We start from the raw sequence: 26,892 nt of genomic DNA on the forward strand, positions 1-26,892 counted from the left end.
ATGCTTGCTGAGTTGAACTGATTTAACTGACAGAGAATAAAATTTTGCCCAGTCCCTGTGACACAAGACCACAAGGTAACATGACAAGTCACATGGCCCTAGCTTTCCTTGCTTCTGGCTTGGCAGGTGAATATTTATCTGAACAAATGGAAATTTTTAAAAGCCTACTGGTTGTTTCCTCTTTAAGAAAGTATTCTCTCTCCTCAGCATATGTAGGGCAGTGACATTGAGGAGAACTAGGGGTGGGGGTCGGGGTTGATGGGGGTGGGGGGTGTAGTGATAACTCTCCATGCCATGAACATGCCACATTCCTACCTGTGAAGGTTCCCCTCCCGGTGGAGCCCAAGGGAGTTGCAGATGTTGATGCACTGTATAGGCCAGAAACTGCAGAAAGAAGTGTTATTAGAGATGCTCATCAAGGCTGTGGTCATCTGAGCACCAAGACATCACTCCCCCCACCTCCATTTAGGGGAGTGAGGGAGGGGGCTATAATAAATACTCAATGAATGAGTGAATGTGTCATTTTGGCTACACTGGTGTCTAGCTTAGGGATTAGTAAGTAGAAATCAAGGCTATTCAAGAAACAACCCAATGAGTCTCCCTTTTACCACTTTTTTTCACAGAGCCAAGGTTCACCTGTGTATTTATGAATCCCCCCACACAACCAATGTCCTTGTGGGAACAGCTGGGCAAGTCACCACCAGTCAAACTCTGACTGAGAAACTGTAGAGTCTCATAGAAGCCATAGCTCCAAGTCAAGAAAGGTTGGGGCAATCTTGAATGCCTTTCTTCCCTGGATGCCTTTTCTCCTCTGTGAGGAGAAGGAGGGACCTTTTCCTAACAATCTCTAAATTTAAAAGGACTTCAGAAGCCTCTACAGTGTCCCTGACATGCAGGCATCAAATCTATGCTCAAGACCATCAGAGATGGGAACTCATTACCTCTTTGAGGTAACTCTTTCCACCTTTAGGACTCCACACCTCCCCCCCCCCCGCCCCCGCATCAAGATACATGAATGGGCTTTAAGGGAAAGGACTAACAAAGCCACGATGACTTCATATTGTTAAGCCCAATTCCAACTTTCATTATTATAGGAGGGACAAGGCTAAGGACCCAACAAAGGGGACTTAGATGCCAAAAAACTTACTAGTAGTAAACAGGGCTGAATTGTGTTCATTATAACCTAGAAACAAAAAAGACAGATAAGTAAGGGCAAATCACAAGACTCTAGAAGGAAAGGAAAAGAACTCCCATATAACTCAATGTGAGAGGTACAGACATGCTGAGGACTATTTTCTCACCCTACGCTTCTAGGGGATCTGCTCCTTGGGAAAGGGGAGATGAGAGTTCTATCTACCCTCAGGGTCTCTGACACGAAGAATAGAGAAAATAAAGAAATTCATCATTTTGAGGAAAACGGTGGGGGTATAGAGGCACAGTGCTCTAACCACTGCACCACCTAGCTGCCCATGGAACATACACACATGTACATACATACATATATATATATGTATGTATGTATGTGTGTATGTATAAAGGCCTGCCTCTGATGTACTATGTGTGGTACTTGATCGTATGTCAGAGAACCTTATGGGGGGACCTCCAAGTACAGGGAGTGTGTGAAATTGAGATACCCAAATTTATTTGTTTTTTTCAGGGCAATGGGGGTTAAGTGACTTGGTCAGGGTCACACAGCTAGTAAGTGTCAAGTGTCTGAGGCTGGATTTGAACTCAGGTCCTCGGGAATCCAGGGCTGGTGCTTTATCCACTGTGCCACCTAGCTGCCCCTGATACCCGAATTTTTGTAAAAATGGTTAATGATTGTGTTACAGTGATGTACTGATTGTGTGGGTAGGAGCATTGAACAGATAATAATCCCACAAAATAGAAATCTATTTATATTAAAGATCTTATTCTAAGAAGTAACTGAGAAGAGAAATCACATTTTTGATAAGCTCCATTAGTTGTCGCTAGGTAATATCAACCAAGAAGGAATAGCACCTTAGGGAAATAGGTATGAATAGGGTCTGTCTTATGCAGTTGGCTAAACAAAGGAAAAGTGAAAAGAAAGGGTTCTAGGGAAGGTTCAAGCCTGAATAGATTGAGGACAACAGGAGAAGAGGTTAATAACAAGATTGTACAACGATGGGGTGGGGGAAAGACAGGGATGATTCACCCCCACAGCAGGGCTGCTCACCATTGAGGTAGAGACTATTCTTGTCCAAGGTATAAGGGCCAAGTCTGGTGATTCCATTTGTCAGGTTGCTCAGCTCCCAATAAACCCTCTCTCTGTCCAGAAAGGGGACGCTGGGTTCTCTCCAGTGGAGGCACACAGCATCCACTCCTGTTGCTGACCCTTCTTTTCTAGAGCTGGGAAAGGAAATGTTGATAGGGACCCTGAGGTGGCTACAGAGACATCTAGCGGGTATCATGGGTATGGGGACAATGAAATTGAGATGCTTGAGTCACCATGGGAAAAGGTGAAAGTGACCCTGTGAAGACTGATGAGCTCCCACATCTAGTGTGTGGGTAGGACTGTCGAGCAACCACAGATCTTCATTAACGAGAACCTGACATTAGAGAACTTGTTCTAAATCATGACTTGTAAGAGGAATCACTGTTCCAAGAATCCAAAGCAGAGTGGTGGAGATAAAGCAGTTTGGGGAACTTGAACATGAAGGAAGTTATGGGGAGGGGTTGCCCCTGTTGTTTCTTCAATTTTAACCCTACCTGTGTGACTGGGAGTTGAGAATATATGCCCTTATCAAAACAACTCTCAGCTTCTGGGACTCACCTCAGAGAGATCACTCTGCATCCAGAATAGAGGGAGCCAATGCTGCTATTCCTGAACAGGGGGTCAAGCTGGTGAAGGAAGGAGAGGAGAATGATCATTAGAAGCGACACCTCTCTAATACTTTAAGATTTAAAAATCACTGCATATGGTATGTTCCTCACAACAACCCTATGAAATACTTGCTGAGAGAAGCCAAACGACTTGCCCAAGGTCCCACATCATGTAATTATTGTGATAAAATGATGGGATTTGGCAGACACCCAGGGGCCCCCACCTGAAGATTGATTTGGAATTGATTGAATTGGGTGAGACTGTGAGACTGACTGAGAACCTACTTAAGGATGATTAAATCGAGACCACACCTGGCTGGCCCTGAGTGGTGTGTTGTTCTCAGAGACTGTGGACTACATCATCAACAGCAGACCACCCTCCACCAATCAGCTTGTAGGACCTCTCCTTTCGGGGAAGGAGACAGAAAGTAGGAAGGGAGGTTGACTCCCTAGCTTTTTGTCTTTTCATACGGGCCTTTGGTTTGGTGGCAGACAGAGAAAAGGTGAGTTTTTTTCTGTCTATCCCACATAGATCTAAGCTAGGGTTTTCCATTCTATAAAAGATCTGTTCTCACCCTCTCTCTTCACTAATTTCTAATACACTTTAATAAATACTTAAAAGCCTAAACTCTTGCTGAATTTGTCAGTAATCTTAGCCAGTTTCCCCCCCAAAACTGGGGTGGGGGGCAGGTAAGGACACACATTAGATTTTAAACATCACAGTATCTAAGGTAGCTTTTGAACTTGGTTCTTCCTGACAAAGTCCAGCACTCTGTTACGACTGGAGATAGGTTCCCAATGGATAGAGGATAGAACCTGAATTCAAGAAGACCTGAGTTCAGATACAGCCTCAGAAGTTTATTAGCTATGTGACACTGGGCAAGTCAGTTAACATCTATCTGCCTCAGCTACCTCATCTGTAAAATACAGATGATGATAACACTTAGCTCTTAAGGCTGTTGTGAAGATCAAATGAGATAACTTATGCATAGTGCCTTACAAGCATTAAAATGCTATATAAATGCTAGCTATTATCCATCAGAACACATAGATGCCTCAGAAGGGAAGTAACCTGTCTAGGCAGGGCCTTGAGTCTAAGATATGCAGAAGGAAATCTTGTAGGTAGAGAATAAAGGAGTAGAGTATATATGGTAGGTTGCATCTCACCAGGTGCTGCAGGATTTTTTCTGTGGTATTGAATTTATTGGACCCAGTGTTTCCCATGTCTGCTGTATAGAGCAGGTTGGTGATGGTGAAGTTCAGTGTGAAAGCCTCCAGGCTGTGGCCAGTGGCTGCAGTAGAAGAAAGAGAGAATCCTCTTATCTCTGAAGCTTGAACACATCAGAAGACCCAGGGACACAGCTGTTGTTGTCTTCTTCCTTTATGGAAGGAAACCTCAACATCCTGGTCTCACTAGTGTCCCCATGAGGGAATATCTCCCATGCCACCTTGCCCTGAGTTCCCCTTGTCCTTCAATTCACATTTTCAAATTTCATTCCCAATGAGACTTTTCTAGGAATAAGAGATCATTTGTACCTGTAGTGATGGAAATCAGTGAAGGAACCAGAGATTTTTCTGGAGCGACTGTAGTTGACACAGGAGCTGACAAGTTATTGGGGTGGAAAACCATTGAGAACGTCACTATACAGATGTCATTATGAGGGGAATGGACTATGAACTTCAAGGGGGTGGGGTGGGGGGGATGGCTCAATTAGCTTAGCTTAAAACTTTACAGTATTCAGATAGGGACTGAGTTATGAGGGTAGAGTTTCAATTCGTAGGAGGAGAGAACAATGATCTGGGTGATACACCTTTGCTGAGGAAGCTTGTCAGCTTAGGGGTTTCCTATATGGGATATCTGGTCCTTCACTCCACTCAGCTTTTAGATTTTCTGGTTGTCAAATTACCAAAAATTAAAATATTGTCTGGCCACTGGGGCATGGGATACCATGATGACACACCCCAAGCCACACATCCTGACTTCCCTCTTCTTAGAATGAATCACATTCTTTCCCCAGTCACTAATTATGGCCCTGTGATAGCTCTCCAGGGTACTGAAATTGCCCTGTTCCTACCTGTGGAGCCTCCAGGCTTTGTGGGCCACAGAGAGGTTGCAGCTGAGGATGCAGTCCCTGACCCTAGAGCTGTGGAAAGGAATGTCATGAGCAACCATGTTTGGACACAAGAAAGCATAATGAATGTGAATGTTGATTATGGCTCCATGCTAATGAGTTCAGGGCCCTGCACCTAGGTGGTGCCTAATAAATATTTACTCAATAGATGACTGAATGGATGTAATCAAATTTCTCTGATGGCTACCCTAAAACAGGATCCTGTAATATGATCATCAGATAAGGTTTACTATCAGTGAATCTTTTATATGTATGTTGGGAGGATGAAGGAGGAATTTAGCACTTCATGGCAACCCACTCTCAATACTCCCTTCCATAGATTTGTCACCTGCTCATCTTCTCAAGCTCCCTATTTGGACACCTTGACTAGTACTTATTGTCTAACCTTTGATAAATGATCTTGGAATTCTGGAGTAGGAGGCCATGATTCTGGGTCTTTTGGGCTTTTCCCTTCCCAAATCATAAGACTTCAGAATTGAAGAAGCCCTCAGAGGGCACCTACTCCACAGAAATCCTCTACAACATCCCTGATAAGTGGTCACAAGGCATTGATTTGAAGATCGCCAAATGACAAGGAACTTATTACTTCTACATGTAGCCATTCCACTGCAGGAATAGTTTTCTTGTGGTGCATGAGTGGGCCACAGGGTTAAGTACTATAGTAAAAGCCAAATCTATTTCATAGAATCATGATGGGGCCCTTAACCAAGGAAACCAGACTCAAGATTCCAATATAATCCAGAAATCAAAGGAAATCTAAATGCTTCAATACTTACTGGTAGAGGGTTGGACTGGAATATGTTCATTATAACCTGGAGAACCAAAAAAAATGGATAATGAAGGGAAGGAGCACACTACCCAAAGAGAGATCATCTGGGGGGGCTGAGAATGAAGAAAACAGCTAAATCCAGATAACTCAATTTGAGGTCTCCTGGCACCTGGAGGATGTACTCCTTAAAGGGGAAAAGAGGAGAAATTCCCTATAGTCTCCCAGCTCTTTGACATGGGGGCCAGTCCTGGGGATAGAAAAAAGAAACCTGTAGCTTGGGGGTGGGGGTAGGGGTGGGGGAAGGAACTCACGACGGAGCCCTCAGGTACTTGAGCCCAGGTATGTGAATGAATACACTCTCCCTATGTCATGATCTTTGGAAACACAACAGAGAGAAAACACACTTGACTGTTCATCCTGGTTTGTCCCTAGTGTCTCCTCTTCAGCCTTCTGTCTTGGAAGCATTCAGCACACCAAGAACAAGGAAAGCCTGGATTAGAGCCCTCTCTCTCTCTCTCTCTCTGTCTCTGTCTCTCTCTGTGTCTCTGTCTCTCTCTGTGTCTCTGTCTCTTTCTCTGTCTCTGTCCCTCTCTCTTCCTCTGTGTCTCTCTGTGTCTGTGTCTGTCTCTCTGTCTCTCTGTATCTGTCTCTCTCTCTCTTTCTCTCCCCCAGCCCTCCAACCATGGAACATCAGCTTCTTCATCTGTAAAATGGGGATAATGATAGCATCTGCCTCTCAGGGTTGTTTTGAGGATCAAATGAGGTAACATTTGTAAAGTACTTTGCAAATGTTAAAGTATTGTATAAAAGCTATTATTATTATTATATTGTTATTTGCTTTTTGGAAAATTCTTCCTTTATACTGAGAAAAATCTGTTTTCTCAATCTTACTATTACATGGTACTGTGAGAAAATAATGGGTTTTGGAGGTCCCAGATCCACGTCCCCCTCCCCACTTGAGGGAGCCTTGCCTGACCTTTTTTAAGGCCAGCCCAGAGTCAGGAGAATTGCAAAGTAAATGTAGATTGACCTTTCTGACTACCTAAAGGAAGTTAACTAACCTAGGCAACCACCCTCAAGTCATACCAATAAATGGACTTGCATGTTACTGGCCAATTAGCTTGGATAAATGTGCAGTGACCCATCTCTACTTGAGAGAGGTTAAAAACCCTTGAGGCGAGGGAGGTCACTCTCTTTGCTCCCCCTTGCGCTCTTCTTTCCCCACTCTATCCTAGGTAATGTAGGGCTTCTGAACTTTTGGAGCCATGTGCTCTCTCATTACTAACATTTGATAAATGCTTAATGCCAAAGACCGGTGCTATAGCCTCTCATTTAAGTAGCAATATATTTGAAACCCAAACTAAGTTCCCTAAAACTTAGGAGAGGGATAGGCGCCCCCATATATATATATATATATATATATATATATATATATATATATATATATATATATATATTTTTAGTGAGGCAATTGGGGTTAAGTGACTTGCCCAGGGTCACACAGCTAGTAAGTGTTAAGTGTCTGAGGCCAGCTTTGAACTCAGGTCCTCCTGACTCCAGGGCCGGTGCTCTATCCACTGTGCCACCTAGCTGCCCCACCCCCATATATTTTCAAACAACACAGTACCAAGTCCCCTCCTCATCTTATTCATCCTCTTTTGGACATGCTTCATCTTGTCAATGTGGCCCTAGAACTGGGCACAATACACCAGATGAGGCCTGGTTAGGTCAGAGGACAATAGAATTATCACATCTCTCCTTTTATACATGACACATCTCCACGGAGCCTAATGTCTCACATGGTTTTAGGACTTCCTCCAATTGAGCTTGCAGTCCAGGTCTTCTTTGCATGAAATATCTGTCTAGCCATGTTTACCCCATCTTGCATTTATGCAGTTAGATTTGTTAAGCTTAACTGCAGAATTTTACCTTCATCTTTAGTAAATTTTACCTGGCTAGTCCTTATCAATCATTTCAATGTACTGAAGTTTTGTTGGACAACAATTATGTCTGATACATTAGATAACTATCCAGCTTCATTCATTTATACATTTGACATTATGTCTCAGGCTATGAGAGACAGCAGGGTGTGGTGGATAATGGGTCAGACATGGAGTTAGGAAAACCTAAGCTCAGGTCCAGAACTCTGACATGCATTAGCTATATGACCATGGGTATCAGCCTTGTGATGTTTCAGGCAATTCTATCAGACTTTAGAAAACAGATGGGTTGCCCATATGAATTGAAAGGAGTTTATACACCGGGAGTTCCTCCCTACTGATGAAAACAGAAGACTGAACTCGTGGTGGGGGGTGGGGAAAAATGTCTCCATCAAAGTTAATGATAAAACTACAGAACATAACAAAATAATTATAGCTTAATGCTGCAAAATTATAATGGCCAAGCTTGGGCCCAAAGAACAGATACAGGAAAGTACCTTTTTTTCTTCCTTTTTTTTTGTGAGACAATTGGGGTTAAGCAACTTGCCTAGAGTCACATAGCTAGTAAGTGTCAAGTGTCTGAGGCTGGATTTGAACTCAGGTACTCCTGACTCCAGGGCCGGTGCTCTATCCACTGTGCCACATAGCTGCCCCCAGGAAAGCATCTTCAACCCATTTATTTACAGAAGTGGAAGGTTATGGATATGGAATACTATGTATAATGTCAAACTTTTTGTTATTTTGGTTAGCTTTGCTAAATTGTTCCTCCCTGTTCCCTTCCCCCCTATTCTTTGCTGTAGGAAATGGCTCTCTGGAAAGGGGAAGGATTAATTGAAAAATATAGGTGATATAAAATATAATAATTTCAATTTATGTTTAAAAATAGAAGTGTTGACTAGGAATGTGAGGCTGCCACACAGGACAAATCAGGATCCATGAGGAATCATTTCCCTAGTTGAGTGCTATGGGGAGACTTCATTTTGTGTAAGTATCTCAACAAGGGTTGGAAAAGAAATGGTTCTAGGATAGGTTAGGAATTTAATGAAAATAGGAAAGACAGGAAAAGAGGCTAATACTGAGATTAAAACAAAAGAGAAACTGGGGCAGGTGCCGTGGCCTCTGTGAGGCTGCTTACCATTGAGATAGAGACTGTCCTTAGCAAGGGAGTAGGGGCCCAGCATGGAGATGCCATATGTCTGGTTACTCAGCTCCCAGTAAACTCTTTCTCTGTCCAGGACGGGGCTGTTAGGATCTCTCCGATAGGTGCACAAGGCATCCACTCCAGTTGCTAATCCATCTTTCATAGGTCTGGGAAAGGAAATATTGGTGGAAACTCTAGAGATGGGTTCTACAAGATTAGCCTGGGAGAGCACTCAGATAGAGGGATAATGAAAGCAATATGAGAAAGCTGCATGTGACATGATGTGAAAAGACTGATAGAGATCCTCTAAGATGTCTGATGGATACAACTTACCTTCTGGGAGAAAATTGTTGAGCAACCAAAAATCCCCACTGGGAAGAACTATCTTCCTATATAAACATTTGTCCTAAATAATGATTTACAAGGGAAATTGTTTTCTTGAGAAGCCATGGACCAGATAAATGGAGATAGAGCAGTTTGGGAATTTAAACACGGAAAATTTATAGGAGGAATACAGTATGTAGAGAGCTTTGCTATTATACTTGTATCCCATGAGCTCCAGTTCAGAAACACTCCATTATGAAATCTCTGATACCAGAGGCCAGGAGGATACTCTCTCAATAAATTGCTCAACTTTCTTGGTTCTCACCTCAGGGACATCAGCTTGCATCCAGAGTAGGAGGAGCCAATGCTGCTGTTCCGAAATAAGGGGCCAAGCTGGCAAAGGAAAGGGTAGATGAATCAGTTCCTAGCTAGGCAGTAGATGGAATCAAAGGTAGGCAGAATACAATAGTACATGCAGGAAATGAGGAGTGGGCTAATCTCACCAGACGCTGCAGGACCCTCTCAGTGGAATTGAATTTGCTGGAGCCTGGGTGCTCCATCTCTGCAGTGTAGAGAAGGTTAGTGATGGTGAAGTTCAAGGTGAATGCCTCCAGGCTGTGGCCACTGGCTGTAGGAAGAGAAGGAGAGAAGTCCTCATACCAAAAACTAGAGCACATTGGTCCATATACCTGAAAACACTCAGCTCCTAGTATCCTAATCCTTCCACCCCACTGAGGGCCATTTTATAAGACATCTCCCACTTTTTAATGCTAACTTGGTTTGTATCTCCTCCTCCTCCTCCTCCTCCTCCTCCTCCTCCTCCTCCTCTTCTTCTTCTTCTTCCCTTTTTTTGGCAGGGCAATGAGGATTAAGTGACTTGCCCAGGGTCACACAGCTAGTTAAGTGTCAAGTGTCTGAGGCTGGATTTGAACTCAGGTCCTCCTGAATCCAGGGTCGGTGCTCTATCTACTGCACCACCTAGCTGCCCCCATATTTCCTATCTTCTAGTCTCACATCTAGTACTGTCCCAAGAAATAGGTGCCGATGGGCTTTACCTGTGGAGCTAGAGAATGGTGAGGGAGCCAGAGACGTTGCTGGAAAGAATGTGGTCACTGTGGAATCTGAGAAAAGAGCATTATGTTTTTTTAATCATAAAATTATTTTATTATTTTCCAGTTACATGTAAAGATAGTCTTAAACATTTGTTTTCATAGGATTTTTATTTCCAAATTTTTCTCCCGCCCTCCCTTCCCTCCCCCTTCCCAAGACAGAAAGCAACCCGATATAGGTTATATATGGACAATTCCATTAAACACATTTCTGCATTAGTCATGTTGTGAATAAAGAATCAGAACACAAGGGGAAAACCTCAAAAAAGAAACAAAAAACAACCAAAAAGTAGAAACAGTATGGTTCAATCTGCATTCAGAATCCACAGTTCTTAGAAAAGAGCATTATGGATGAAAATCATTGGCCACACTATGTATCACTGTTGTGAACATGAGATATGGGGGAATGACTTTTCTTGACTTGGATGCTGAGTCTCCTTGTGGATTTTGGGTACTGGCATTCAGGCACCAGAGGATGATATAGGGACTGGGAGATAGAGGCTGGTTAGACTGTAAGCTGCCCCATTCAATTGCAAACTCCTTTCAAGTAGATATTGCTTCATTCATTGGATTTTTATCCCCAGGATGTAGTACAGTGCCTGTCCCATAGAAGGTGTTTAATAAATTCTTGTTAATTGATTTATTGATTGATTCTGTGGGGAAAGCCCAGTAGGCCCTGGATGCCTTAGGCTGTCCTTTTCGGGGGACACTCAAGAGTATCTTATTTCCAATTTCCATGGGGATTGTTCTGACTGTTAAAGGAATTCAATCTTTCCTTGTCTTCACAGAGGCATAGTTCATTTATCACTGGTCTCAAAGCCAGGAAGAGTCAATTCCAAGTTATGTGACTTGTTACCCAGTTATGTGACTGGGTAAATCACTTAACCTCTTCTTGCTCTAGGTAATTCTCTAAAACTGTAATTTGCAGAGAATGTACTAACTTGCATTGGCAGAGGCACTTCCCTCATCTGGGAGTTCCCTACATCTATGAAATCATACATTACATTTATTCTCTACCTTATCCCTGGTCTTCGTGATATGTGATCTGTGATGACACATCAAGTCCCACACCCCAAGGTCTCCTTTCTCTGTTTGGGAGATCACTATATTTTAGGATAGAGATTTTGGAAGGTCCAAGATTGTTCCCTATTTTGAACAGCAAGCCTCTCCCCAGACTGCTTGGTCTACAGGAGGCTAAAGCTGCTGCATCCCTTATCTTTCCAACTTCCAGGCCCTGTGGTCCTTACTGGAGGCATAGACACTGATGTGGTGGGTGGGTGGTCTAGGAGTTGGGGTAAATAGTTCCCATTCCAGAAGCATGGAGTCATGGATAATAGAGTAAGAATTGTAAAAGGCCTCAGAAGACAGTGTATCCCACCTGTGTCTGACCAAAAATCTCCTCTACAACGCCCTAGGTATGCATTGGAGATGGATAGAAGCCATAGTAGCCTTCAAGTAGAGAGTTCGGTGAAGCCAGGGTCATTAGACACCAGCACAGAGACCTCCACTGAGGAGAAGCTTGTTCAGTGAGTGGCTGACAGAATATACTAATCCAGCTGCTGCAAGGCTGAGCTTTGGTTCCTCCCCTCAGCATGCCAGCTGAGGGAGTTTGCTGATGACTCCATTAATCAGGCAAGTTGTAATCAGGGAACCATCATATGAGTTCATCTCCAGCCCTCCCCATTCCCTGCACAAAGCTTAGGATCAATTGTGATGTGCCCATCCCTCTGATCTGCTTGTGGGGACAGCTAGGAAAGTGATCCCCATCCGAACTCTGAAAGAGGAATTGGTAGGCCTGAGGCTATGGTTCTAGATCATGAAGCTACAGGGACACGGAATTCTTTTTCCCACTTTTGTGTCATGTGTTAGAAAGAGCACTAGATTTAGGGGCAGAGGATCTGGGTTCAAATCCCAATTCTTCCACTTATTACTTGTGATCTTGGTCATTTCCATCCTCCCTCTGAAGACCTCCAGGGATGAGAAATTCACCACCTCTCAAGGCAGCCCATTCCATGCTTGATATTCCTTACTGATGACACCTAAAAGGGCTTTGGGGGCATAGCCCTTAGCACAGGGCATGTCTGGTTGAGGTTGTCACACTGGTGCCCACTTCTGGAGTTAGAAGGGAAACAAAGCCTAGGACTCACAGATGGCTGAGGGAAAGTTGGATGGTAAAATACTTACTGGTAGTAGGTCTGACCACTTTGTGTTCATTATAACCTAGAAAATAAAGAAAGGACAGTGAAGGGAGGCAACACCCAATTCTAGAAGGGAAGGAAGAGGGCAGCTTAGGGGCTCAGATGAAATTAGGACTTGGTGTGCTACTTCTGAACAGCCAAGGACTTGCATTTTGTAAGATGCAAGAGAGAGAGAGAGGAGGAGAAAGAGAATTCTCCTGTCCAGTACTTAACTCTTTTATCTGAGACCTAGCCATGAAGATAGAGAGACCAAAGAGGCTTGTAGCTTGAAGTGATTTCTTGTGGGAGCAAATGTCCACCCTTTTTTTTTTTTTGCATTGGTCCACCCTTTTTCTTCTCTGGCCTGAGAATCACTCTTTACTCCCAATTCTGACTTCTGGGGTCCATCAGAATCCAAACCCTCTTCCTCATGAGTCTTCTGGATAATCGAAGAATGTGATCATGATGTCTCCGAGCTAAACATGAACCGTTCCTTGTAGCTGTAATATCTCCATCATTAGTGTTTGTATGTATGGTGCTTTAAGGCTTGCAAAACACTTTAAACATGTTGACTCATTTTATTCTCAACAAATCTATGAGATAAGTGTTTTTATTATCCTCATTTTACAAATGAGGAAACTCTTTACAGAGAGGTTAACTTAAGTGACTTGCCCAGGTCACACAGCCAGTGAGTTTGAGAAACAAGATTCGAACTCATTTATTACTGACTCTAGGACCAGGACTCTATCTCCTGCACAGCCTAACTGCCTCTACTCCTTAGTTGGCAGTTGCCTCTCCATACTGGGGCTTTTTGAAATGGACTTGCTTCAGCTTGTCAATATCCCTTTGAAAACAGAGCCCCAGGACTGGACACAATATTCCAGATATGTACCTGAGAAGGCAGAAGAAAATGGGACTGTCACCTCCTTCTTTTCATGCTACCCCACTTCTATTGTTGTAGAGTAATAATTTCTGAACTTGGAACCCACCTCTTACACTGAATGAACTGTGTGAGCCTGGCAAATCACTTAATCTCTCAGGTTCAGGCAACTCTGTAAGATGATAGGTTCTAGGTAGGTTACAGTCTGCCTCATGGGAGGGAATTCCCACACCTGAGGATGATTCATTGACATATGCATGTTGTTAACATGTGTGTTGTATTGTTGTTTTTTGACTTATTACTTTGATAACTCCTATTGAACTTATTATCAACAAAATCTCTGAGATGAGTTTCAAATAAAATGCTGTCTAGTCCTGTCTCTCCAAACCTATGCATGTATGTTTGATTAAAAAAAAAACCTTGAATACAGAACTTAGAATCATAGGATCATAAATTTAGAGTTGGAAAATACCACATTTTGACCAACACCTTTCTTTTACAGAAGACAGAGCTGAGATCCATTAAGTTAGTTGGCTTGACAATTGTCAAACAGAGAGGAATAGCAGAGCTAGGATTTGAACTCAGGTCCTTCTTCAAACCCACTTCCCCTGTGTACAAATTGATTCTTTTTTTTTTAAGTGAGGCAATTGGGGTTAAGTGACTTGCCCAGGGTCACACAGCTAGTAAGTGTTAAGTGTCTGAGGCTGGATTTGAACTCAGGTACTCCTGAATCAAGGGCCGGTGCTCTACCCACTGCACCACCTAGCTGCCCCCTACAAATTGATTCTTAATAAATTTCATCTTACTAGAACTGAACCATCATTTTAATGTTTTGAGACTTTTTCAGCTCCTGGTTCCATCCCATTTCCTAGATACCTTTCCTTAACTTCTTGCTATCTATACTTTTATTTGCTGCCATCTAAGTATCCAACCAAGTAAATAATTAAAAGGCTGAATTTGCAACAACAAGAAATAGGATAAAGAAAAAAATATTTTTGGCTATAATAAATGACAATTCATTCGGGCACTAAGAATTGGGCAGACAAGGGAATCAAGTATGAGAAAGCCCTATCTTGGCTGAACAAGGGAGGGATTGAAAGAAAGGATTCTGGGTAGGGGGTAAAGTTAGGGCTGTAAAAGAATAATGCTTTAAGATGTGAAGAGACAATAATACTGAGGTTATAGCAGAAGACTGGCAGGGAGAGTGGTCAAGATTTTGGCTTAGTTAGGTAACTCACCATCAAGGTAAAGACTGTCCTTGTCCAGGGTATAGGGCCCCAGCTTGGTGATGCCATGTGTCACCCTGCTCAGCTCCTGATAAACCCTCTCTCTGTCCAGGACAGGGTTGGCAGGGTCAAAGTGATGTGTGCACAGGGCATCCACTCCAGTTGCAGATCCATTCTTCATAGGTCTGGGTAAAAAATGCAGAGGGTGACACGGACACCCATGAAATTGGTACTGAGAAGCCTGATGGGTCTTCTGGCTATAGAAATAGTTAAACATATGCCTGAGGAGACCTGGGAAAAGCTGATAGTGGCCTTAGGATGATTGATGAACTAGCATTACCTGTGTGGGTAATGAGTACTGAGCTGCCAGAGGACCCCAAGTGGAGAGAACATTCTTGACATTAGACTGTTCCAAATCATTAATTATGAGTAAAATCCCTTTTCCTGAGAATGCAGGGATAGAATAAAGTAGTCTGGGAATTTGAAAGTAGAGAAAATGGGACTAAAGGCAAGTTTGTGAATAAGTTGAGTTTTTTATCCCCACTCCATTGGAGGTTTACCCTTAAGGGTGTAGGGGAAATGTTCCAATTCTTTTACCCTGGTTTCTTACCTCAAAGAAGTCACCTTGCATCCAGAGTAGAAGGGGCCAATGCTACTTTCCCGGAACAAGAAACCAATCTAGCAATGGAAGAAAAGAGTCGAGTGAACTTGGGAGTAAGAGGGGATTGATCCCAGCCAAGGATTGGGCAAAGCAGCTGTGCAGTTGGGGAATGGGGTAGGCAGTGGGGAGACTGACCAGGCGCTGAAGGATCCTCTCTGTAGCATTAAACTTTTCAGAGCCTAGGCTCCCCATGTCTTCTGTGTAGAGTAAGTTGGTGATGGTGAAGTTTAGAATGAAAGATTCCAGGCTAGCAGTTCCACTGACTGAAGTAAGAGAGGGATAAAAACACCTATGTGTGAGCATCAGTCACATCTGCTAGCATACCTAGGGATACCATTCATTGGCTATTCTATTACTTTCTGAAAGGAAAGTACCCTGGTTTCACTAATGTCTCTGGTAGGAAAGATTTCCCACTTCCCCAATTCTGTTTTGTTCAACTTTTCCCCAACTAGTAATCTTATGGACAAGCCCAGTAAGACACTCCAGGGAAATTTTCAGAGATGCTAGCAGCTCATACCTGTGGTGGTAAAGAATGGGGATGGACCGGAAGATGCTACTGGAGCAGAAGTGGTTGACACAGGAGCTGAGGATAAATCTGGATGAAAGAAAACAACTGATAAAACCATGATGAAAAAAATCAGAGAACCAAAAGATCATCGGATGGAGAAAAGGACTCTGCTTGGTTTGGTCAAACTTGATCAAACAATCAATCAAAAAACATTTATTAAGCACTTCCTATGTGAAAGACACTGTGCTAAGTGCTAGGGATACAAAAAAAGGCAAAAGATGGACCCTGCTTTCAAGGAGTTAATAATCTAATGGGGGAGATCACCAAGTAGGGATCCATATTCTAGATGACTACCATATAAAGTTGAATTACCACAAGAGGTGTTGGGGACTGGGGTAAAAGGATTTTGTTGCTTATGCTGGTAAGCTCAGGGGCTTTTTTGGGGGGGTGCCCTAGGCTTTCATTTTCCTCATCTTTTGAGTTCAGTGCAAGTATTTATGCCAAGTGCTTGCAGGGATATCTCTGGAAAATTACCAGATGTTTAAATCTTGTCTGGTGTTTGTGACAGGAGAACTCAATAGACTTGCCAAGTCACATTCCCTCTCTTGTCCTGCCTCTACTTCTTAGAGTAAGAAGGGCTTATTTGGAAAATCTGTTTCCTCTTTCTTTCCTTTAAGAGCTTTGAAAAGCCCAATGAGCACTTTCCAGAACACTGGTCACTATATTCCTACCTGTGTTGGCTCCAGGCCCCGTGGGTCCTGGGGAATGTGTGAAGGTTGATCCAGTGGCTGACCCAGAAGCTGCAAAGAAAAAGTATTATTAAGGGTGAGCAGAGGCTATTACATACAGGTGAGCACAGTTAGACTGTGAACTCCTCAAGGGATTGGTTTTTGCCTTTCTTGGTATTCCCAGAACTTAGCATATTTATTGGTACATAGTAGGAGATTAATAAATAATTATTGACTGGGCACCATCTCTGTGTTCTATATGCAGGAAGTGATTTAAAATGTTTGACAAAATAAATAAATGAATGTTGCCAAACTCCTTTGGAAATTGCTAGTGCGACCATAGGAGGGACTTTCACTGGCTAAGGTTAATTAAACTAATGATATCACTAAAAGAAATGGAACTAAGGTCTCAAGGCATCCCATCATATATATCCTGCTCCAGGCACACTCTTACAATTGAGGTTCATCTGTGAAATGTCAATTTCCCCTGACTTTCCTATTAGGACAATTGGATAGAGGATGTGGAAATCCCAGAGAGTGAGGCAATGACTCTGGTCATGAAGGGCCAGAAGGACCTAGGTACTTTTTTTCTCTGTCTAGGATCTTTTCCACACCAAATCTCCGCACCAGAAGCCTCCTCAGAGGGTATATAAACCAGGGATTCCTTAACATCCCTGAAAAATGGAGATCTAGCATCTGCTTGGAGAGTTACAGTAATAGGAAACTTATCCCATATTGAGGCAGCTGATTCTACTATAGGAGTCCTTTCTAAGAACACTCAAGTGAGTTACAAGTGGACAGGTTTTAGAAAAAGCCATGATGATTTCATCTTTCTCAGTCATATTGATGATCAATTCTAGGTGTGAAGAGATTTCAGGAATCACAACTGGCCTAAGAATCAAAAGATATTTGTATAACAAGATACTTACTTGTCATGGGTTGGACTGGACTATGTTCATTATAACCTGCAAAACAAAGGACAGGCAATGAAAGGAAATATCAAAGGAGATGGGAAGAGAACACTTAAGAAGTTCAGATTGAGAACAGAAGACCTGGTGGCTCGGCTTCCTATCTTTTGGCATCTGGAAGGTCTTCTCTTTGAGGGAAGAGACAAGAGAATTCTCCTGGGCACCTGCCAGCTCTCTGACATGACAAACAAAACAAAGGACCTAGCCTTAATCTACTCCTTTCTAAACATAGAACAGAGCAAACATTCAGCTTGGTTGCCATGGATCATCACCAGACTCCTCCCCCAAGTCTCCTGACTTAGAGAAGAAATTCAACAAACCAAGAATAAGAATTAACAGAAATCTCAGGGACAACCTGGCCCAACTCATAACTGACCAGGAATTCCTTCTACAACATCCCCAAAAGTGGTGATCTAGTATTTATTTGAAGTTCTTTGGTGAAGGGAAACCTACTTCCTGAGATAGACCATCCCAGTTTGGTATACCACCACTTGACAGAAAATTTTACTTTATATCCAGCCTAAATTTGCATCTTTGCAACTTTATTCATTACTACTAGTTCTGCCCTCTGGAACCAAGCAAAATAAGTCCAGTCCCTTTTCCCTGTAACAGCCTTTTAACCACCAAAAGACAGTTGAATACTTGATCTTTTCTCAGTGTAACCTAAAATTTTCCTTAACTTTTTAATTTATCACATAACATTGTTGAACTATGTTGAGCTTGTAATCCATTAAACTTCCCATTTTTTCAGACAAGTGTAGCCGCAGCTCATCTATCTTGTACTCATGAAGTTGGTTTTTAGAGTCCATATATAAGGCTTTATTACTCCTATAAAATTTCCTCTAATTATATATAACCCTAACATCCTAGCCTATTAAAATGCTTTGGAATCTCAACTCTGTCATCCAAAGTATTTGTTCTATCTTAAAGCTTTAGGTTAGCTGTAGAATCAATAAGTATGTGATTTATGCCTTTTCCCTGGTTATTTACTTTTAAAGGGTAGCACAGAGTCAAAGAAATATCGCTTGGGTAATCCTTCCAAGTTGACATTGAATTATTTTATTTTATTTTTATTTTTTTTAGTGAGGCAAACACCAAGATCAGAGCTTAGTGATTGCCCCAATTGAAAACAATTAAGAAAACTAAGAGTAGGTTTTCTGGGGAAGTGGGTATGGGTAGGATCCGTTTTTGTGTAATTGAATATACAAAAGATGAATGAGAAGAAAGTTTGGGGCATTGAGGGGTACAAATCATAATGAGAATGAGATGAGACAATGTTGAGATTAGAACAGAAGAGAACATGGCAGAGGCACAGGAGCCAAGCTTTGCTTCAGTAAGGTAACTCACCATTAAGGTAGAGGCTCTCTTCATCCAGGATGTAGGGGCCCAGCCTGGTGATACCATAGGTCTGGTTGCTCAGCTCCCTGTAAACCTTCTCTCTGTCCAGGAAGGGCCTGGCAGGATCTTGCCAACGGGTGCATACAACATCCACTCTTGTTGCTGAGCCATCCTTCTTTGATCTAGGAAATGAAATATTGATAAAGTCTCCTAAGATTGGTACTGACAGGGACTTACATATTGGGGCAGTGAAATTGAGATGTCTGAGATGATATGGTAAAGGTTGATAGTGACCCCAAGAAGTCTGACAAACCCACACCACTTCTGTAGAGAGCAGGATGTAATATCCAAAGATCTCCATTGCTGAGACTCCATGGACAAGAGAGACTAGCAGCTAGAGAATTTGAAAATGGAGGAAACGGTCACTTTGTGGAGACCCTATATTCGTATCTTGTCTACCCTGAACCCAGGTTGCGTGTATGTAAGCTCAGGGAAAATAACCTTAAAACCTCAAGTCTTAGCTTCCCAGGTCTCACCTCAGTGAAGTTAGCCTGCATCCGGAGTAGAAGGAACCAATGCTGGTTTTCATGAATAAGGGATTGAGCTGGCAAAGGAAGGAAAAGGTAAGTGAGCAAACAGACCTTGTAAGGATGGAGCCCAAGGAGTAGAGAAGAGTGTTGTACAGGAGGGTGCATGAGACAATAAATCTAGAGCTGGAAAAGACCTTAGCAACCATCTTATTAGTCTTCTACATACCATACTGCCTGTACTCTGGTCATCATCCTCATCCTTCTCTCCCCAACAGAACCCTGGACTCTCTGAAAGGTGAGTCTTTGCTTTATCTTCCCCAGTACCAGGGCTCCATGATATTTCTCAAACATTATAACACCATCCCACCTTGGCATATGCACTACTGCTTTTCCAGATTCCCTTTATGTGTTGTCTTAAACCCATCTTCCCATTAAAATATAAGTTTCTTGAAGGCAGGGGTTGTCTTGCTTACTTTTTTTTTAGTGAGGCAATGGGGGTTAAGTGACTTGCCCAGGGTCACACAGCTAGTAAGTGTTAAGTGTCTGAGGCCGGATTTGAACTCAGGTACTCCTGACTCCAGGGCTGGTACTCTATCCACTGAGCCACCTAGCTGCCCCCCTTACTTTCATTTGTATTCCTAGTGCTTAGCACAGTGCCCGGCACACAGTAAGGACTTCATTAGTAAGTATTCATTCATTCTTCCTTTCTAGTTCAATCCCCCAATTTTATAAATGAGGAAAACTGAGGCCCAGGAAGGCTAGATGATTTGCCCAAGGTCATACAGGCAAGAAGCATCAGAGGTAGGATTTGAACCCAGGTCCTCTCACACCAGAAAACAGTGCTTTTTTCCATTTTACCATACCAAGAGAAGGGCAGGGACTGCAAAATCTCACCAGCTGCTGCAAGATTCTCTCTGTGGAGCCAAAAATGGCAGAGCCAGGGCGCCCCATGTCTTCTGTGTAGCGCAGGTTGGTGATAGTGAAGTTTAGTGTGAAAGGTTCCAGGGCATGGCTGCCAGCTATGGAAGGAAAGGAAAAGATACTCATGCCTGAGCTCTGGGCACATCAAACAAATATACCCTCTGACACCTTATTCTTGTATTGTCTTATTTGTTCCTGGAAGGGAAACTCATAGTCCATGGCCCCAGTGACATCCATTTAGCCTTTACCATTTCCTAAACCTTCCTTGCCTATCCCTCTCCCATTTTTCTTCTCATCTTCTAGTTAAGCACAATAAGACACTCCCAGGAATGTATAAGAGGTGTACCCTTTGTACCTGAGGTGCTGAAGAATGGTGATGGAGTTGAAAAGGTGTCTTCAGGGAACGAGGTGCTCACGGGAGCTGAGGATAAATCATGAAGAGTGAAAATCATTGATAAACCACAGTATGAAAAATTTCAGGTTGGGGAGAGAACTATTGGATGTGGGAGAAAAGTGGTCAGCCTGATTTAGTCACAGAATCCCTTAAGGAAGGCTCAAAGCCCAGAGAGCAGTGTGGGATGATGCCCAGCAACCACAAGAGGAAACAGATATTTGTGTAATGGGCTGCTACTGGCAAGACTTGTCAGGTTCTGTGCTTCCTTTCTGGAATGCCCCAGGCATTCACTTTTTTTAAGTTTTGCGTGGGACACATGGGATCATTTCAAATAACTATGGAAATAGCTTTTGCTTAACTCTTAAATCAACGGCCAGAAATTTGTCTCTCTTTTTTTGGTGTGTGTGTGTGTGTTGGGGGGAGGGCTTTGAACTATGCAACATACCAAGGTTACCCTCCACCACCCAAAATGATACACCGAGTCTCAAATACTGGTTTGCCCTTCTTGGGAAGGCGATTAATTCTTAGAATGGGGTGATTTTGAAGGATTTAGACAATTTTCCTCTTTTATTCTCTCCCCAGCTTCCATGTGGGACCCAGTAGGTATTCCCCAGCATACTAAAGTTGCCAAATTTCTACCTGTAGAGACTCCAGGCCCTGAGGACACCAAGGGAGTTGTAAATAATGATGCAGTGGGTGGACCAAAAGCTGTTTTAAAAAAAAAGAAGTGGCATTGAAGAGTGACAGAGACTATAGTTGCCCACAGAGAAATTGGGGTCATCACAATATTTATGTGGTCACTAATTCAGGGTTCCTCTTGTAGAAAATGTTTAATAAGTCTTTGATAAATGACTGAATGAATGTGGACAAACACTTCTGGTTGACCTAAGTCAACCTGGGTTCCCACAGAAGGAGCCTTTCATGAGGACGCTGGCTAAAGTGCCCTGCTGATAACACTATTAGCAGAAGCAAAATTTAGGGATACAATTTAGGGGAACCATCATGAGTTCTCCTCCAGAAAATCTCTCTCTTTTTTTGGTGAAGCAATTGGGGTTAAGTGACTTGCCCAGGGTCACACAGCTAGTAAGTGTTAAGTGTCTGAGGTCAGATTTGAACTCAGGTCCTCCTGAATCCAGGGCCAGTGTTCTATTCACTATGCCATCTAGCTGCCCCCAGGAAATCTCTCTTGTTTTTGTTTTGGGTTTTTTTTGGTGTGGCAATGAGGGTTAAGTGACTTGCCCAGGGTCACACAGCTAGTCAAGTGTCTGAGACCGGATTTGAACTTGGGTACTCCTGAATGCAGGGCCAGTGCTTTATCCACTATGCCACCTAGATGCCCTCAGGAAATCTCTCTTAAAGAGCTGAGCTTCATTGTTGATTCCCCTAACCATCCCATGGGGATGCCTCGCTAAGTTATCACCTTGCAGCCTGGTAAACCCAGAGAATGAGGCAGTGTCTCTGAATCATGAAGGGCCAGAATTACCTAGAGGTGATATTTTTCCCACCTGGGATATTTTCTTCATAGATCTCAGTACTAGACAAGCCTTCAGAGTGCATCTAGCCTTCTTCTAAAACATCCTCAACATCTTGTGTCTTTATCATAATTTCTAGTGATAGGAAATTTTCTGTGTCTCAAGGCAGTGCCTCAGAGTTTATTAAAGGAGAAGGAACATTGGCACTGGGGGGATTATCTCTAGGAGTTAAGGGAGAAAAAAGGCTTGGGACTCACTGATGAACTAGTTGATTTGGATATCAAAGCACTTACTGGTTGTGGGTTGGATGGGATGGTGTTCATTATAACCTGTAAACCCAAATAACATATAATGAGGGAAGGAGAGCAGAAAAAAGTAAGAGGAAATTTGATAAACATTAGGACAAGATCAAAAGTTTGAGTTCTATTGTCATCCTCGAGGGAGGGGCATAGTATTCTTCTGGGCATTTTCTTACGCTTTGCCATGAAGTCCTGCCATGAAGGTAGAAGTAATAAGGGCACTTATACCTTTGGGGATTTGGATGGAGCAAATAGAACCCTGATTCAATCCAGTTTTGCTATGTCCTGGCCTGCAGAAACATAGCCAAAGGCAAAACCACCTACTGACTATGCTAGGTCATCTCTAACAGCAGAACAATATGTACAATAGTAAGCACTTAAAATGCTTTTTCATTCATTTTATTCCAAGTCTCCTAGAGAGTAACTCTTCCAAATCCATTCCCAGCAAAATGTCATTTAGGCTTTGCATGAGGACCCTCTGTGAGGGGAACCCCACTGTTTCCTGAGGATGTGCATTCTACTTTTAGATGGCTATAATTAATGGAAATTTTTCCCTTAATGTGAATCAAAACACACTTCCAAGTGACTTTCACATGTTATTTATAATTCTGCTCTAAGCGGCCAAGTAGAATGATTTTATGTACTTTGCCCCATGAGAAGCCTTTAAATATCTGAAGACAACCATTAAGCCTCTTTTATCCACACTAAACAATGCAGTTCCTTCAAACAATTCTATTATACTATTGTTTCAATTCCCACAATGGTCATTCTCTTTCTGTATATGTTTTTTCCTAAAGCATGTATCTTTAGAATAGAACGCAATATTGTAAATGGTGGTTGATGAGGCCAGAGGACAGTGGAACTGCCATCTTTCTCTTTATACGTACTAGATTTGTCTTCATGGGGACTAATTGGATTGTTCCATCAAACTATTGGATTATATTGAGATTTCACTCTGCTAAACTAGTTAGTCATGTCCCCACCATCCTGTGGTCAGGCAGTATATTTTGTAAATTTGAGTCCATCTTTTCACCTTATATTTGTTAAATGTCATGTTGTTAGAGGTGATGCACCTTTCTAATGTTTTGTATTTTTATTGAGTTTGAATTCTGACTAACATCTTAACCACCCAATCTTCCTAGTTTCCTTCCTTTATATGTTTTCTTCCATCTATAACTCTATCCAATTTATTGCTAAAATATTGAATATAATAGGACCAAAGACAGAGCTCAGTAGTTCCACTAATTGACAATAACTCCAAAAATGAAAAGGAATGGGTTAACCAAGGAATTAGGCATGGGTAGGGCCCATCTTGTACAGTTGGCTGGACAAGAGAAGGGATTGAGAACACAGGGTTATGGAAGTATTACGGCCTGAATCAGAGTGTGAATAAAAGGAAAAGATACTAATGTTGGGAATGGCCTCATAACAGAGTTTTTGCCCGTTTTGCCAGTTTTTGCCCCAGTAAGAAATCTCACCATTAAGATAAAAACTATCCTTTTCCAGAGTATAGGGGCCCAGTCTTGTGATGCCATGGGTCTGGTTACTCAGCTCCCAATAAATCCTTTCTCTGTCTAGATAGGGATTGGTTGGCCCCCCTCGATGAGTGCACACAGCATCCACTCCAGTTGCTGAGCCATCCTTCATAGATCTGTGGAAGGAAACAATTGTTGAAACCCCTGAGGTTAATGCTTAGAGATTAGCTTGAGAGAGAGATTAGAGACAGTTAAATTGAGATGAAGTGACATCAAAAAGGGTGATAATGACCCCATGATGGTGGAAAAACTCCCATTATTTATGTGGGTAGGATGAATGGATAGCCACAGATCTCCTCCTGGAGAGAAGTATTTCAGCAGAATAGCATTTGATGACAGACAAGGGAAATCATCTTTCTAAGGATCCATGAATGAGGAAAATGGGAATGAAAGTTTTCAAATTTGAAAATAGAGGAAATGGACACTAGATGGAGGCACTGCTTTTTTTGCTTGCCCATGAGCCTGAGCCATAAACCTGAGGAGAATCAAGGGATCCAATCTCAGGGCTTCAAATTTTATCCTTAGTTCTCACCTCAGGGCAATCACTTTGCATCCAGCATAGGAGGAACCAATGCTGCTTTGCTTGAACAAGGGGCTGAGCTGTAACAGAAATAAGAAGGGGAATGAGCAACCAGCTTTTCCTTCTTCAAAATGGAAGAGCTTGCTGTGTAGGAATGAGGTTGGGCAGGGCCTATGGAATCTCACCAGGCGCTGCAGCTCTCTCTCAGTGGAATTGAAAATGCCAGAGCCAGGGTGCCCCATGTCTTCTGTGTAGAACAGGTTGGTGATGGTAAAGTTCAGGGTGAAAAGTTCCAGGCTGTGACCACCAGCTATAACAGATGAAGGAAACAAAAGAGCCTTACCTGATCCTTGGGCACGTTATTCAAACATCCCTCTAAACTGAGCTGCTGTTGTCCTATCCTTCCTGGGAAGAAAACTCAGCACCCTGACCCTACTGACACCCACATTACAGAATCTCCCCAGTTTTCCCTTTCTTTACATCTTTCATCTTCTCATAGTCTACTTAAGCATAATAAACTACTATGGAGAATGGATCAGAGACTCGTCCTTTATACCTGTGGTGCTGGAGAACGGTGATGGAGTCAGAGAGGTGTCTGGAGGAAGAGTGGTCATCACAGAAGCTGGAGGTAGATCACATAGAATGAAAAACGCATAAATAAAGCTACAATGTGAAAACCCTCAGGTCAGAAGATGGGAGGAAGGAATTCAGCTTTGTTTAGCCACAGAATTCCTGACTGAAGCCTCACAGCCCAGAGTGAGGAGGCAGTAGGTATTTGAGTGATAGGTCCCATTGCTACCCCTTGCCAGGTCAGAGCTTCCTATCTGGGGTGCCCTGGGCCTTCACTTTCTTTAAAGTATTACAAGGTTATGTGGACTCATTCTTGGTTCCCACAGTGATTCTCGGGTTAATTTTAAAATTCACTGACAGGAACTTAAGTCTATTTGGACCTTTGGGACACGAGACCCCAACATAATATGCTAAATCATATACCCTGGTTTCCCCGATTGGCTGGTAACTAAGTTTCAGAACAGAGAGACTTTGGAATGCTTAGGTATATTCCTTCTTTTAGAAAGTACATTCTCTCCCAGTTCCTCAGATTCTTTCTATGTGTTTAGGGGAGAGGGAGAAAGGGGCGGGAGTGCTCTCCAGGGCACTGAAGCCTCCACATTCTTACTTGTTGAGATTCTAGGCCCTGCAGATGACAGGGCAGTTGCAGGTGCTGATACACTTGCTGGCTGAGAAGCTGCAGAAAGGAATATTATTAGAGATTGACAAAGGACGTGGCCTGCCATATAAAAATATAGCAAAGATATGGTCATAGCTCTGTATGTATGATGCTTAATGAATGTATGATGAATGAATAACTGTGATCAAATACCCCTAGGCAGCTGCCAGAATACCCTGCCAGGGACAACATTATCAGAAGTGGCATTCAGAACTACAAAAGTCTAGCTGTGTTGAGTCCCTCTCCAACCACTCTCAACATTGGGCTTCACTGTGATTTGCTCATTTCTCTGATTGCCTCATGGAGACAGCTTGGGAAGGCATCATCCTCATGCAACCTTGGGCAGAAAACATGGGAATCCTAGACTATGATATAAAAGACTTGAAGGATCTACAGGTCCATTTCACTTATCTAGGACCTTCTGCTAAGAGGCTATCAGAATTACAAAGGTCCTCAGCGTACATCTAATCGAGGAATCCCTTCTATAATATTCATGACAACTTATATTTGACATCTTTTTTCAATACCCAAATGTTGTGGGACTTGCTACATCATGAGTCAATTTCATGATTGAGGTTTCTTTCTAAGGACACCTGAGTGGATTGCCAGGGCAAAAACATAACTACAGGGTGAGCCAAAAGTCATGAAGGGGGTTCAATATTTAATAACTCCCTTTTTTGTTCTTAATTTACAATACCATAGCAGCATACACAGTATATAGGAAATAAATTCACATTGTGTGTGTGAAAAATGAAATCTCATAAATGATGAAAAATAAAGAACAAATAATTTTCAAAAAGCTTTTAATACATCATGACTTGTGGCCCACCCTATAGTTGATGCTGTCACACTGGTGCCCAGTGCTAGGATTTAAGAGGAATCAAGTCTCTCTTTTTGGAAAGGGGGCGTGTGTCTTTCTTTGAATCTGCAGTACCTAACACACATTAAGTGAATAATAAATATCGGTTAACTAACTGAGATACAGGACTTAGAGATGACCAAGAATGCAAAAAAGAGATGCGAATGGCAGAATACTTACTGGTAGAATACTGGATTGATCTGTGTCCATTATAACCTAGAAAACAAAAGACAGACATTGAAAGGAGCACATAACCCAAGGAAAGAAGATGCTCAAGGTGAGAACAATAGACCTGATGACTCATTTCACTGTCTCCTGGCATCTAAAGACCCTGCTTCATGAGGAAGCAGATATCAGAATTCTCCCATATTTGCCCCCACCCCGAGGTA

The 26,892-nt window shown here is 42.5% G+C and overlaps 1 protein-coding gene across 1 annotated transcript in view; it reads right to left on the reverse strand.

Annotated features, from left to right (window-relative positions):
* The window catches only part of MUC16 (mucin 16, cell surface associated), a 159,085-nt gene that overhangs the window by 24,495 nt on the left and 107,698 nt on the right, over positions 1–26,892 (reverse strand). Inside the window, exons 69-95 of the mRNA XM_043990385.1 lie at positions 24,973–25,095; positions 24,602–24,726; positions 24,429–24,496; positions 23,840–24,012; positions 21,230–21,298; positions 20,552–20,617; positions 20,170–20,294; positions 19,282–19,349; positions 18,755–18,927; positions 17,369–17,404; positions 16,443–16,511; positions 15,339–15,466; positions 15,153–15,220; positions 14,555–14,727; positions 12,444–12,479; positions 10,206–10,244; positions 9,654–9,778; positions 9,476–9,543; positions 8,821–8,993; positions 5,753–5,788; positions 4,920–4,988; positions 4,381–4,446; positions 4,012–4,136; positions 2,795–2,862; positions 2,198–2,370; positions 1,148–1,183; positions 316–384 (exon numbers count right to left, since the gene is read on the reverse strand). Of these exons, the coding sequence (XP_043846320.1) occupies positions 316–384; positions 1,148–1,183; positions 2,198–2,370; positions 2,795–2,862; positions 4,012–4,136; positions 4,381–4,446; positions 4,920–4,988; positions 5,753–5,788; positions 8,821–8,993; positions 9,476–9,543; positions 9,654–9,778; positions 10,206–10,244; positions 12,444–12,479; positions 14,555–14,727; positions 15,153–15,220; positions 15,339–15,466; positions 16,443–16,511; positions 17,369–17,404; positions 18,755–18,927; positions 19,282–19,349; positions 20,170–20,294; positions 20,552–20,617; positions 21,230–21,298; positions 23,840–24,012; positions 24,429–24,496; positions 24,602–24,726; positions 24,973–25,095 (2,547 nt within the window). The remainder of the gene's footprint in view (positions 1–315; positions 385–1,147; positions 1,184–2,197; positions 2,371–2,794; positions 2,863–4,011; positions 4,137–4,380; positions 4,447–4,919; positions 4,989–5,752; positions 5,789–8,820; positions 8,994–9,475; positions 9,544–9,653; positions 9,779–10,205; positions 10,245–12,443; positions 12,480–14,554; positions 14,728–15,152; positions 15,221–15,338; positions 15,467–16,442; positions 16,512–17,368; positions 17,405–18,754; positions 18,928–19,281; positions 19,350–20,169; positions 20,295–20,551; positions 20,618–21,229; positions 21,299–23,839; positions 24,013–24,428; positions 24,497–24,601; positions 24,727–24,972; positions 25,096–26,892) is intronic.

The sequence above is a fragment of the Dromiciops gliroides genome, chromosome 1 (assembly GCF_019393635.1).
Source record: "Dromiciops gliroides isolate mDroGli1 chromosome 1, mDroGli1.pri, whole genome shotgun sequence".
NCBI lineage: Eukaryota > Metazoa > Chordata > Mammalia > Microbiotheria > Microbiotheriidae > Dromiciops > Dromiciops gliroides.